The sequence below is a fragment of the Phaseolus vulgaris genome, chromosome 6 (genome assembly GCF_000499845.2).
Source record: "Phaseolus vulgaris cultivar G19833 chromosome 6, P. vulgaris v2.0, whole genome shotgun sequence".
Classification (NCBI taxonomy): Eukaryota; Viridiplantae; Streptophyta; class Magnoliopsida; order Fabales; family Fabaceae; genus Phaseolus; species Phaseolus vulgaris.
In genome coordinates, this window is record NC_023754.2 from 24,120,823 (window position 1) to 24,135,002 (window position 14,180).

Here is a 14,180-nt window from a genome sequence, read left to right on the forward strand (position 1 = left end):
ATACTTTTTCAATAATTAATGTATTTTTTTGATTTCCCTTTCATTGATTCATAATATAAGGTCATATTTCTCCAGCATTTTAAATCACAATTTTTGTGGCATCATTGATTTTGAATATTGACTGAGTCCATTTGATAGAACTTCTGGAAATGTAAACCATGAAATTGATGAGGGTTACTTTCTATAATAACTTTGTGTTCATCACCTTTATGATAACAATGTTTTGTTGTTTGTAATTAAGATAAGAAAATAAGTTTTCCAAAGTCTACAAGTAGGAGGTTAGCAGTGTTAATCAATAGTGATTTTAGGTTGAGGTCACTTCAGCTTCTAAAAGCATGAGTGAATCAGAATTTATTCTTCAATATCTAACTAATAACTATTCTTGATTTGCCTTGCTGTTACCACTTAATTCTCTTAATTAACATGTTTCTTTCATAATTCTTTATTTCTGATAAGAAAAATACTAATACCTAAATAAGTGGTTTTGTTGTTTTGTTTGTTAAGGAAAGTTTTTGGCTAAGCAAGTTTGTATGAGAGGAGTGATGAAGAAAAGAATGAAAGAAACATTTGTATTAATCCTGGAGGTGGACCCAAGGTGCAGGTATGTCTCTTTTTAAGACTGTTTCTTCGAGCACCATTCTTCTGCCATCTTTATGAAAATACTTTTTTATTTTTTCCTCACAGTTAGTTTCGAGATTATATAATCTAAATACGTATTTGAAAAAAACACTTTTGGATTATGTAATCCAGAAATTAATTATGAATTTGAAAAAAAAAACTTTTAACTGAAATATTACATATGAGTATTTTTGAAAATATGAAAATTGAGTATTTTTGAAAATATGAAAATTTATGAAGGTGAGAGAATAATATATGGAAGTGCAACTCTCTTAATTTCTTTCTTCACTTCACTTTCAAGGTTGTTTCTTCTTGCAGCTCCATATATTCTTCTCTCACCTTCATAAATTTTCATATTTTTAAAAATACCCTTCTATAATATTCTGGATTACCTAATTTATAAGTTTTTTTCTTTAATTCATAATTAGCTTCTGGATTACATAATTCGAAAGTCGTTTTTAGCTTTTATATTACATAATTCGGAAGTCTTTTTTCAAATGCATGTTCGGATTAGATGATCCGAAAACTACTCTATAGAAGTGGCACAAGAAGAATAAAAAAATATTTTCACGTGTTTACTAGGATTGCAGGAGAACGGAAGAAACAATCCCCTTTCAATGTATATCAGAATTCAGAATTGTGGTTTAGGAGAGAAACCATGTTACAAAATGAGTATTTGTTGGGTTGGGTCTCAATTTCAACTACCCTTCTTCTTTGCTAGAATTGTTAGAATTGTTAGAATTTAGTAGACTGAAAAATAAATAAACTTTAAATGTGAATTTGATTTTCAAAAAATATAATTAAGGATAATATATTGTTTTATATTAATAAAAATTAAATAAATGTAACCATCATCTTTAATCAGCATAAAATTATGTATTTGAAGTATATTTAATTTTGAAAAAACTACCAGTGAAGCACAAAAAAAACACAAAAAAATTATTAGAAAAAAGAAGTTAGTAACAGCGTAATGAAGAGCAAAAGAAAAACATGAGAGGAGAGTTGAGTAACTGAGATGATCCCATTGAACAGGGGAAGCAAAAGAGCGTTGAACACAGAAACAAAAAGGATTGCGAGAAGATGGTAGAATCAGAATCTACGATGGACAAGGTGGTGGAGGAGGTGGAAAAGGTGAAGAAGGAATGGGACGAAACCTACAGGAAAACGCAGGAAAACATAGAGGCAATCGCAGAGTACGGAAAATCAGGAAGAGAGAAAGAGGAGAAAAATTCCCTCGCTAGGTTGAACGGGATCGCTCAGGATGGCTTGTCACTCCTCTCTTCCTTCCTCTTCACCCTCGATCTTCTCGCCCCTCAGTTACCCACCCAACCGGAGGTCCAATCTGCACGCGCATTGCTTCAATCCTGGAAAACCCTAACTCAAAAGTACCAACCACTCTCTCCCTATAATGGAAATTAAATTCATGTTTGTTTGTTTGTTTTTTGGTTATTGAATTGATTGAATAGCCATTGATTTGAAGTAGTGGTGGGTTGTGAGTTTAGTGTTTTGCAATTTCTGTTGATAGTGTTTTTTTTTTCTTCTTCTTTTAAATTGAACAGTTTGCGGTTGAATCTGAGGAATGCCAATTTGCAAGCGAAGGCTAACTTGAGGAAAGCTGCTCAGGAGGAGGCAATATACTTACTTTTCTTATTTAATTTTTCTGATGTTATTTGGAACATATTCTAATCTAATCAATGATCACCCTGCTGAATTTATAATATTATCGACCTATTTGTATAGACTTCTGTACAAATACACTTCAAAAGGAAAATAAGATGTAAACATGAAATGAGTTTTTTTTGTAAGTTATTAGTTAGTTTTAGCATATGAATAAACCAATTTATAAAAAATCTCATATTAACTTGTACGCAAGTTAAGTCTAACTAATATAAGAACTTATTCCTTTTGAATTTTTTTCTCATAAAAAGTGTTTACAAATATATTCAAACAGGTCCTGTCCTGACCACAAACATATTGTATTGTGATCATGGACTTGCGTGATTTGTGTTTTTTTACATTGTACTGTGTGACTTATATTATTTCTTTATGGTGCAGAGAGAACTACTTCTAGGTGGTGGAGAAGAGTCCACAGCTCGCAGGCGCAATTTACAGTATGTCCTTGGTGTCTCATTTGGCTGGGACTAAATTATGCTTTGCATATTTTTATTTATTTATTATTTAGTGCTATTTCAATAGAAAATTCAGTTGGCATGATGCCATGATGAAGTACTTTTGTCCTCTAAATTGTATGACCTTCCAGGACAAAAGCTGGAATGACATCTGCTGCAGAGAGCATAACGGAAAGCCTTCGTCGTACACGTCAGTTGATGGTTCAGGTTAGTTCTTAGGTACCTTTTGGTTTAATTGTTCTCTATAGTCCTTCGTAAATTTTGACCCTTTTTATTATGCTGATTATCATATTAATCATATCTCTTCCACCTTGATTAGGAGGTTGAAAGAAACACAGGCACCCTTATGACACTTGGTAGGTACTTTTTCCTCCGCCTTTCCCTGTCTATATTGATGATGGTTATTTTATCTGTCTACTTGTACTTTAATTTCCAATGGTTTTAAAACATGTTATCTTTTTGGTGTATGTGAAATTTATCTGAGGACTAAGAAAAGTGTTTAAAATAATTATAAGCTGGCCTAAATAAGTCAGTTGGATTGGAAGAAAGAAGGTTGCAGGCAATGAGTTTCAAATTTTACAAGTTGCACAATGCAATATTTTACAAGTTTGAAATTTGAATTACTTATATTATAGCTCCTGATGTGCAGTATAGATTATATTATGAATTATAGTTTTGTCTTCTTGGAATCTGACTTTGTGCAATTTTAGCTTGTGCTGATTCTCTTGCCTTCCCTGTGATGTATTTATTATGTAAAGATCCTTCTTTGTTCTCTGTTTGTACTGGAGTTCTTGTTAAACCTAATGTTCAAAGATATTGGTTTTGATGAACTGAGATGCTGAAATTGTTTTCACTAATATGATTATGGGAGAGTGAAATAATAACGTTGTTCTGGATATTTGTTTTGCAAAATTGATTTGATGTATAGATGAATCAACTGGAGTGTTAAAAAAGGCTGAAAGTGAATATAAAGGGCACCGGTCTTTGTTGATGAGAACACGAAATCTCCTCTCCATAATGCAACGTCAAGATGTCATGGACAGGTATGGAAAAAAAGTTTATTTTAGTACCCACTCCGTTTGCTGTTCCTGAATGCCAATGCTAACAATTAACTATTTGAATAGGGTGATACTTGGTATTGGTTTTCTGTTGTTCTCCCTTGCTGTTCTTTATGTTGTTTCCAAGCGGATTGGACTACTTACGTTGCAGAGAAAGATTACTGAGGCCATAAAAGCTGGTGTGGTGGGACACGCAGACCTAAGACCCCAAGCTGTTGCAGATGTGAATCTGCATCAAGTCAGAGTCGATCGTGTTCCTAATATAGAGGCTCCTTTAGGACAAAGAATACATGATGAACTATGATTCATGTTGTCAGTGTTTATTTATTTACATTAAGATTCAAAATATGAAGGGGCTCTGCAAGTCAAAGTTCCTGTATATGATCATAGTCAAATCCACATTTGCATTTGGGGCCGAGAATCTGATCTGGGCTGCAGCTACCTTGTTGACAGCTATTTTGTGGTTTCGTATGGGAGATATTGAGGTTGGTGCAGTAATCCTCCATAATTTCTGTTTCTGTGCAAATTGGGTTGTGTGCGAGTCTGCAGACAAAAGTGCCATCAATACTTAATAGTTTAGTCATATAAAACATTAACAAGTATGGCTTACGTTATCCTAATTTGTGGGGGATCATTTCGTTGCTTGAAGTCCTCAATTGAATTTGAAGTTAAATCAATAAGTTGCAGTTGTTTGTAATAGTTGGTGCCAATATCCAAGGTTCCACCAAAGCGGTTGTCTTTCAGCACACTGTTATCATGTTACATGTGGGGGGTTTTGTCATATATGTTACTTCAAATATGATGAATATGTAACAACTTTATATTTTTCTTTCTGATAGTAAAGATTGTAAGAGTAATAATTAAGACGTAACTCACATTCTGTAAATTGGCAAGGCTAAATAAAAGATTCGGAATGGTTCCATCCAGGTACAAATTCCTCATTTGTCTGCCAACTATCATAGGAGTAAACTTCATTGAAGTGAGGAAACCACGTACATAACTCAAGAGTGAAACAAGTGCAAAAGAAAGACATACAATGTTGTTAAATTCTTCAGATTCGAAAGCCACAATGGAAAGCTTGACTTATCAAAGCCATTGTTGGTCAGATCCCTTCAAAACAGATTTTGAAGAATTAACCCATTTGTCACCCAAGAAACATTCATTTTAAATAAGGTTGATTAATAACATTACAAAACTGCTACAGACAAAAACTTTGTTACTAGCAAGTATTTTAGGGAGTTCATCCCAGTAAGGTTTGACAGGGCACCGTGCAACTTATTGTTGGACAACAACCTGAAAAAGGTATAAAACCAAAATTCTTTCCGTGCAAAGATTGAATTTCCCCTTCTGCTGATACCAAAATATGGATAAAGAAGAATAAAACTCTAGTTGGCATATATAATTTAGGTTCTAACAGGTCTGTGACATTGATAAGGTTATTGAGGCTCAGAGGCACATATCCATCCAGTGAACTATTTTCAAAACGCCTGCTAGCCACAAAGATATATTTAAGCTAAATGCATCAAGCAAAAGTCTTCTAACAAAATTTCTTTTTGAGGATTTAATGTAGTCAAACTCACACCAATGTCAAACTCGTAACTAGTGCAAGAGTTTCCGGAATGCTGCCAACCAGTTGATTGCTGCCAAAAATCCTGCCAGTAAACATATTTCAGAATGTGTTCGAAAATGTGTTGTCAACATATGTGCGCATGCATGCAGCAGGTAAGATCTATTAGTCTCAAGAATTTCTTTCCTAACAACCATTCATCATCAGAAGGTAGACTATGTTGAAACATGCAAGTGTTTGCATGTCTGTTCAGTTTTACAATATCACAGTTAATATATATTTTCACTATGGTCACATGAAGTTTCTGACACGTTACAAGTTCATTTTAATGTTGTTTAAGTTTCAAACAAAATTCTACACCAGTGAGTGCTCCGTGTACAAATATATGAAAGTGGAAAACTGTTCGTACTGGCTCAATCATATTCAAAGGCTACAATGATAAATCTAAGGACAACTCTTACACATGTATCAAAGTTATTTTCGAGCTAACCAGTTTCGGAGGAATTTGCCCTGAAAGCCTATTCTTACATTATTTGCACTAGTTACACTTGAAGTGAAGATACTTACACACTGACAAAATATTCCATAGTCCATAAATTAAAAAATATAATTATATGATACATAAAGGTTGATTGAGACCATATAGTACGAGACCATGTAATGATTTCTCCATCATATGCACAATCTACGGACGTGGAAGGACGACACTTGAATCAAAGTATTCATTCTCGTAAGGATGGAGGGAACTCTTCATTGGATTGTTATAACTAGATGAAGTTGAAGCTGATGCTGATAAAATGGGGCTTGAACCAGCCAACTGCAACATGTTCTCAATTTCTTTTACCACATAATTCATTGTAGGCCTGTCAGAACTTGACTCTTCAACACACTGCAAGGCGATATCCACAAACTTCTCAAAACCATTCAGTGCTGTCCCGAAATCAATAGTTGGATCGAGAACTTCCTCAAGACCACAGAAGCCTTTTGTCTTGTCTATAGCTTCCTTGACCACTTTCACAATATACTTCCCTCGCTCTATTGGCCTTCTTGCAGTTATCAGCTCCAACATTAGCACTCCAAAGCTGTAAACATCACTTTTCTCAGTCAACTGTTGAGTCATATAATACTCTGGGTCCAAGTAGCCCTACATCAAAACAAAATTCCATTGTCAAGTCTTAAACTCTTGAATATAAGATGTTACATTGAATTACATTGAATACTGGTGTGACATTTTAAATGTTAGATGAGAATGTACGAACCATTGTTCCTTTGACTTGTGTGGTGATATAACCTTTTGCACCATCACCTAAAGGTTTGGAGAGACCAAAATCAGATACTTTAGCATTCAAGCGTTCATCCAGTAATATGTTAGTGGATTTGATGTCCCTGTGTATGATTGGAGGATTGGCAAGTTCATGCAGATAGTCCAGACCCCTGGCAGCACCAAGGGCTATTTTCAACCTTCTAATCCAATCTAATCTAATTCCAGATTTCCCTACAGAGACCATAATGAAACAATTAATTTTTTTAAAGCTCTTTCAAAACAAGAGTATTGAAAGAAAAATGATTATTTATCTAAAATAAATTTGCATAAGCTACATATGCTTTAATGTGGTCGAATTGTGGATAAACATATACCTGAAAGAGTGTCCTTCAAAGTACCATTTGCAACGTACTCATAAATCAGCATTTGTTCTCCTTGATCAAAGCAGAAACCGATAAGGCTAACAAGATTTTTATGGTGGACCCTTGATAGAAGTTCAATCTCGGTTTTAAACTCTAACCCTCCCTGCATAGATTCCTTCTGAGCTCGCTTGACTGCGATTAGTTGCCCGTTGGGAAGTGTTCCCCGATAAACCTGTCAACTAATTCTTTAAGAAACTTCCTAGATGAATATTAAACAGTTTGGCGTTATAGTCACAAACTTGCAACAAAATCTCTCATTTTCTCTTCGTGATTGAGTAACAAAACTATGTCATGCTATTAATCATTTACCACTACATGAGCCATCCATAAAAGAAAGAAAGAAAATATATAAAGCATCAGGGAACTAGGCCAAAACTCATGCAACAAAAGATACAACCTCCAAACAATTAATAAAACCTGAATTCAGGGAGGCTTAGGAGATTCCTACAGAAATCAAACCTAATGTTAGAAGGTAAATTGTAAAAATGATTTAGTCATCTTGGTTGGCAATGGATCCATTTAAGTTGAAAGTTAAGGATTTTATCTTGTGAAAATTTTATCTCTCTCTCCTTTATATGATATGGAACACATAACTCAGAGTTGAAGTATATCAATATTTTTACATGGACTCTTGTTGACTTTCCTCCTGAATAACTTACCCTGGTAATAAATCGGTTTACAAAATTAAAAGGAAGTCAGATAGGACCATTAAAAAGTATGAAGTTCGGTTAATGACTAAGGGTTACACACAAACTGAGGGGCAAGATTATTTGGACACCTTTTATCCTGTTGCAAAATTAACCAACATAAGGGTTGTCTCCACTTTGGCAATAATACATAACTAGCATCTCTATCAACTAGATCTCAACAATGTTTTTCGTCATGGAGATCTAAAGGAAGATATCTATAGGACTATATACCAGAGAATGATTGTCTTAGGCACAAAGAAAGTTTGCAGGGTGAGTAAACCACTATATGGAATGGAACAAGCCAGTAGACAATAGTTTGAAAATTGTTTGCTTTTTTCGAGCCTTGGTTATGCACATTCTGTTATAGAAAAATGAAGTAAACAAGAGGAATTCAATACCTTCCCATAACCGCCAGATCCTATATTATTGACTTGTGAGAAGTTTTTGGTGCAGATTTGTATCTCTTCAAAATTGAAGCGCCTTGCTCCTTTCAACTGTGGAATGCTACTATTACTCTCATCTGGATCCCATTGTTCTGCATTTTATGAAATGAAACATTTAAATAAACCCAACTCCACAATGATAGATAGCAATAAAGCATGATCTAAGTATACAATTATCATACCAAAAGGATTGTTTTTTCCAGTTGCTCTTACTGACTTATTCTTCCGGTGGAGAGCATACACAAATAGAACAAGTACCAAAACCAACAGGGCAGCACCTCCAGCCGCAGCTCCAGCTATGATGCCAGTATTTGAAGATTTACTGGATGTTGTCACAGGACCTTCTAATACTAATTGGCAAGAAAAAAAAGTAGTTTAAAATAGAGCACATACTATATAATTTCATTGCCATGTAGAATCGGATTTACCTGTGTCATTCATATAGTTTTCATAGTCATCAGCAATAAAATAATATGGTCCAAACATTGAAGGAGGCTTGTATGTTTGGTTGCTGAGAAGAAAGGCTATACTGGAAATGCCAGTTCGATTGAAACGATCTTGGCCAGATGGAAATAATTTTAAAGTCAATTCAAGGTACTGATATATGTTTTTCCTTGGATTGCTTAAAGAAACTGAATCCACAGGTTTATTATGAACTTGAAAAGACTGCATTAGAGTTAACTGCAGGGTTACAAAGACAGTCTGGTTTCCCAAGTCTGAGAAGGAAGGAGCTCTGAGAAATAAAGTTCCTGTATATGGGTATGCACATTTGCATTTGGGGCTTAATGTCTGATCTGAGCTGCAGGGAACAGGTACACAGTTTTCTGGTGGCGTTGAATATGAGTCATTAGATGTTGTTATGGAACAATAACTCTGTGGAACTCCTGTCTCTTGGCAAATTGGATTATTCAAAAGTCTGCACATATAGATGTATTTCAAAATCAACCTTGTAAACAAAGACAAGAAGAAAATATTGAAAATTTACAAAGAAATTTCTCTTCCAAGTAACGAAATCATCAATTAAAATAAAAATCACAATTATGGCATACATTATCTCCACTTTAGATACATCGATTTTTGCTTCAAACTTTTCAATATAATTAAGCTGCAAATCGAGGAGGTCCAGTTGGTTGCTGATGAATGTGCCAATATCTAAAGTGCCATTTAGCTTGTTGTTTTTCAGCACCCTGTGGATCACATTACAAATTTAACTTGTATTTCATTCTAAAAATGATGAACAGGAGTAACTACTGAAAGCACCATATTCAAACTTTGAGGAACAAAATGTAGCAAAAGAATATAAGTTGGTACTCACACTGTCTGCAGTTGCTGTAGGTTGAACAAAGAAACAGGAATAGCTCCTTCAAGTTTTGTATCTTCCATCATTCTGCCATACAAAAGAAAATTATAAGAATTAAGGTGTTGAAAGTTGAAACCTGTGACAGAAAGGGAAGCTGATAAATGAAAGAGTAGAAAAAGGGAAGCTGATAAATGAAAGAGTAGAGAAAGGTAAAGTTGATGGATGAAAGTTGAAAGACATACATTGTCGTCAAAGCTGAGAGAGTTGACAACCACGATGGAAAGTTTGATGGATCAAAACTGTTATTGCTCACATCTCTAATTTAATTTACCAAGTTAGTCACTGATACAAAATTTGCATTCATTTTGAATTACGCATATTGTATAGAAAATAAAGTTATCTTAGATAAATGAGTTACAGGTAACTGAGGGAATTCATTCCGGTAAGGTCGGGGAGGGAACCAGACAGGCGATTTTTGGACAGGAACCTGGCAGACACGAAATCAAAATCTCTATCAATGTAGTTAAAATTTATCATAATTGATACTAACACCATACCTAAAGAAACAATGAACTTTTGTTTGGAATATTAGTTTTTTCTACTTACAGTTCCCTAACACTTGTAAGATTGCTGATGTTCTGAGGCAAAGATCCACTGAAAAAGTTGTCATCAAAGCGACTGCAACCACAAAATATTTCACTATTTCAAGACAAAGAAGAAACAAATTCTATTTACTATTTTAAAGTATGAGATATGGATACTCACACCACCTCCAGAGACTTGACAAGGCCAAGTGTAGATGGAATGCTTCCAGTAAATCGGTTGGTTTCAAAAAGCCTGCCAAAAACATTGTATAAATTAAATTCATCATTTTCATTTGATCCTACCCTCCCTAGCCTTCTTGTTTAGACTTTAATCCTACCACTGTGTCTCTTTCTCTTCAATGTATAAATAAAGGCAATTACAGTTTGCCAACTTAATTTAAACAGGTGAGAAATATTTTAGTTGGGTCCTTTAAACCGAGGAAAGAATTCATGAACAGACGAATAGGGGGACTTAATTTTGGATGATCTTGATTTTGGAAGGAGCTCTGAAGTCAACTGATTTGTATTTTGAAACTTTTATTTGTAAACTTTATAGCAAAATTAAGTGTTTGTTCACTAAAACTCCTCCGAACCAAGTTTACAAAAATCCTGACACATGAAACCATATAGAGATTGATTTCCCAAAGTAATTTTTTTTTCAATATGGACTAATAGAGTTTCTAATACGACAATCAGGCCCTAATATAATGTGGCGTCAAGGTAAAATTCTATTGGGTATATGGCATGTGCCTTTTTGTTGTTACTGAGCTTTACGATCATGCAAAACAAATTCCAGAAAATATTGGGGTGAATCTTACACATGAATGAGAGACATTTCTGAGCTAAAAAGTTGAGCAGGTATGTCTCCTGAAAGCTTATTCCTACCAAAATGACTGTAAAAAATGGAATATATCAGAGGGATTTTGATAGACATAAATCAAACTATTGTAAAGAGAAAAATAATGCCAACTTTTGCAAAAGGTATTTCACATACAAGTGTTTGGTATGGTGCATCATATCAAGACCAGGAGTAGTTCCATTGGATATGGGGATGGGGCCCTCAAGCTGGTTTTCAGCTAAGTCTAGCCAATACAAATTTGAGAGATTACCAATGGCAGCTGGAATTGGCCCTGAGAATCTATTGGAATTTAAAGATCTGCAATTAAAATAAACTTTGTTATGTTATAAGATATCTGTAGCATTAAGACTAAGGGACTACAAAAACAAATAGATATATGATACTCAAAACCAAGTACACATAGGAAGTAAAGGACTCCAAATGCTATCTTGATTAATAGGTTTCTCGGTAAGTTAAATAAAGAGGCTTTAATACATATTGTCAGAATCTCTCTTGATTATGTTGCAGATAATACTACCTTGTACAGTTTTAATTACATAGGAGATTTAATTACATTCCATTATTAATAGGCTGGCAGTATATTTTGTATTTATTGTATGGGATTATTAATCCTGAATTATAGGGATAGATTATATTCATCATAGATTAAGATTTTCCGTTATGAAGTCTTTGTATTCTATTTAAGAGCAATTGTTCCTCTACGAATAATATCAGAAACAGTTTTTCTATATCTTCTAAACTAAATCAAACAATCCTTACAGAAAGACTAGCCGTTCCAGATTTCCAATTGTAGCTGGGATAGGACCAGTGAAACCACAACTAATAAGAAGTCTGGAAAATAAAATAATAAAGAGCATTGTTAGAGTTGTTTGATCGAGCTAAATCATATTTGAGCTATGATCTTAAGTTATTAACAACATTCATACTGCCTTACAAGTTTCTCAGCTTTCTCAAGTTTCCAATGTTACTGGGAAGTGGTCCAGTTAAATTCCTATTGTAAGACAGATCCCTGCAAAGGAAAAATCAAGAAAAGAACAAAGTCACAAATCAGGGAAGTTGTAAATGAAAATGAAATGAAGACTTCATTCAATACTATAGATAGCGTCCAAACAGATTAATTTTCGGGATGCACAGTCATAAACATTATTTTGGTTTATATTCGACACGTTCAACAGACAAGTTAAGATATTTGATCACGTCAATACTAATCAAGTGATAAGCTGACCATGTTTCAAATTCATTTATACGTGACTAGAGAATATAATGTGTTACAAATACCAAAGTAGAAAACTTACAAGATCAGGAGTTCAGAGAGTAATCCAATATCTGAAGTAAGCTGACCAGACAAATCCATGCTTGCTAATGATCTGAAATAGTAGCAACAAAGTTAATATCAAAGAAGACAATTCAGGAGAAGGTAGCAGTTTCAAATGAAATTAAACTTTGAAAAAGTACATGGAGGTAATGCGTGAATTTGTACACTCGATGCCATCCCAACCACCGCAAGGATCTGAACCCACCCAATTAGGTGGAGTGTTCTCCCATGCAGCCATTAGAGTCAGCAGAGCAGTGTCTGCATCAGAAATTAAAAATGAATGAAATTCATACTGAATCCTCGTACAAAAACTTTACAGAAGGTAAGAGTGAAAGCTTGAGGTCTCTTCTCAAAATTTGATTCTCATCAAGCATTCAGATCATAAAACAGTTTGAATATGTCTGATTTTGAATATATGTATACCAAAATATTAGATTACAACTGAACTTACAATCCTGAGTTGCTGTATTTGCATGTCCAATGAACAAATGAGTGAAAAATAGTAGTAGGAATAGTGAAACTGTTTCACCCATGATCAACTTAAACGATGACACAAAGCAAAAATTAGCTACTCATACAACTCTCTAATGCTGAATAAAAAGATCCTTTGTTGAAAGCTTGCAGTGCCAATCTGGTGAAGCAACCAACCACTACTTGATGACATCTATGGAGCAAAAGTCAACAACCTTATAGTTCTTCCTTTTACCCAGTGTTGGTCTCATTTAGTAAAAAAATTAATGGATAAACATGTCGAAAAGATCCAGTAAATGGTGATACAATTTAAAACAGCCACTAACAAACAATGATGGCACACCATTTGAACAAATGACCAGAACGATTAACAACATACTAAGTCAACAATCATAATAAAATCATGCAAATTTACGCAGAAAGTAACCGGCTAGCTGTGCATCATAAATAATATTTTTTACCATGTACACGAAATCTTCCATGAAGCAGAAAGGTTTTGAAGTGTGACAATAAGGCATAATAAAATAGTTGTGAATGTTCCCAATGAGAATTTGACTTCGTCAGGTTTTGAATACTTCCGCGCCAACCTAACTTCTCGCTGTCTAAATTCTGCAGACAATGTTATATGTTATTTTCTGGTTACAACATGTAGAGAAGATATCTACTTGCAACATAGTTGACTTGCCCTTTCTCTCATTACAAAACTAGGACACAACCAAAAAACATACTAAAATAAACGACAACATTAACTTCAACTTCTGTTAACGTGGAGATAAAGCAACTAAGCTAAATTTAAAAAGAAACAATAAGAAACTTCAATAAAAAAATGAGGGAAAAACGTTTGACTGGTTCTTTATATTGCCATTGATTTTAAAAATTAATTTAAAAATATAACAATATATTACACTCTAAAATTTAAAAATAATTTCCCTTGGAACAACACCTTGCAAGTCTCAGTCTCTCACAGTTGCACTACACTCTCTCACACATTAACCAAAGAGGAAACAAGTTCAATGGTTGGTTGGGTATGTTTGGAGAGAAGAATAAGAGCATTCTAATGGAGGACTCACCAAACCAGGGTTTCCACCGTCATTGCAGCGACCACCCAGAAGGAACCGCATGGTTCGAATTCCACATGGAGCTTCCCTCCGAAACAGAGCCGTTCCAGTTGGACCAAGCGGTCTGCAGTCACGGCTTCTTCATGATGGCACCCAACCACTGGGACCCTCTGTCCAAAACCCTAACTCGTCCACTCCTTCTCCACAACCCTTCTTCTTCCTCCTCTTCTTCCCTCCTCGTTTCCCTTTCCCAGCGCCCCCAATCGCTCGCCGTTAGGGTTCATTCCGTCCATTTCATCTCTCCCCAACAACAGCGTCACATCAAGGTACTCAACTCTCTGAAAAGTTGCTTCTTTTCGCGCTACTTATTCTTTATTCGCTTCTTCCGTTGCGGCTGTAGGCT

The 14,180-nt window shown here is 34.8% G+C and overlaps 2 protein-coding genes across 3 annotated transcripts; one reads left to right on the forward strand and one right to left on the reverse strand.

Moving 5' to 3' along the window:
- The first annotated feature begins 1,521 nt into the window (after window positions 1-1,521).
- LOC137832083 (uncharacterized) lies at window positions 1,522-4,676 on the forward strand. The gene is made up of 7 exons (XM_068640069.1): window positions 1,522-2,003; window positions 2,178-2,247; window positions 2,674-2,729; window positions 2,879-2,954; window positions 3,067-3,103; window positions 3,676-3,790; window positions 3,872-4,676. Exons 1-7 carry the CDS (start codon window positions 1,699-1,701, stop codon window positions 4,107-4,109), a joined length of 897 nt encoding a protein of 298 aa, XP_068496170.1. The 5' UTR covers window positions 1,522-1,698; the 3' UTR covers window positions 4,110-4,676.
- Window positions 4,677-5,758: 1,082 nt separating this feature from the next.
- LOC137832080 (leucine-rich repeat receptor protein kinase HPCA1-like) lies at window positions 5,759-14,117 on the reverse strand. 2 transcript variants are annotated; one of them, XM_068640064.1, is made up of 20 exons: window positions 13,790-14,117; window positions 13,181-13,328; window positions 12,389-12,506; window positions 12,229-12,300; window positions 11,868-11,942; window positions 11,693-11,764; window positions 11,069-11,230; window positions 10,893-10,967; window positions 10,256-10,327; window positions 10,097-10,168; window positions 9,909-9,977; window positions 9,733-9,807; window positions 9,506-9,577; window positions 9,240-9,377; window positions 8,619-9,106; window positions 8,373-8,540; window positions 8,146-8,282; window positions 7,011-7,230; window positions 6,632-6,867; window positions 5,759-6,516 (listed from the first exon to the last, which is right to left on the reverse strand). In XM_068640064.1, the coding sequence occupies exons 1-20, from the start codon at window positions 13,838-13,840 to the stop codon at window positions 6,058-6,060; spliced, it is 2,979 nt and encodes a 992-aa protein (XP_068496165.1). In that variant the 5' UTR covers window positions 13,841-14,117; the 3' UTR covers window positions 5,759-6,057. The 2 variants fall into 2 exon arrangements, with proteins under 2 accessions (XP_068496165.1, XP_068496166.1); XM_068640065.1 differs by lacking the exons at window positions 13,181-13,328; window positions 13,790-14,117 and adding an exon at window positions 12,700-13,035.
- Window positions 14,118-14,180: the final 63 nt, after the last annotated feature.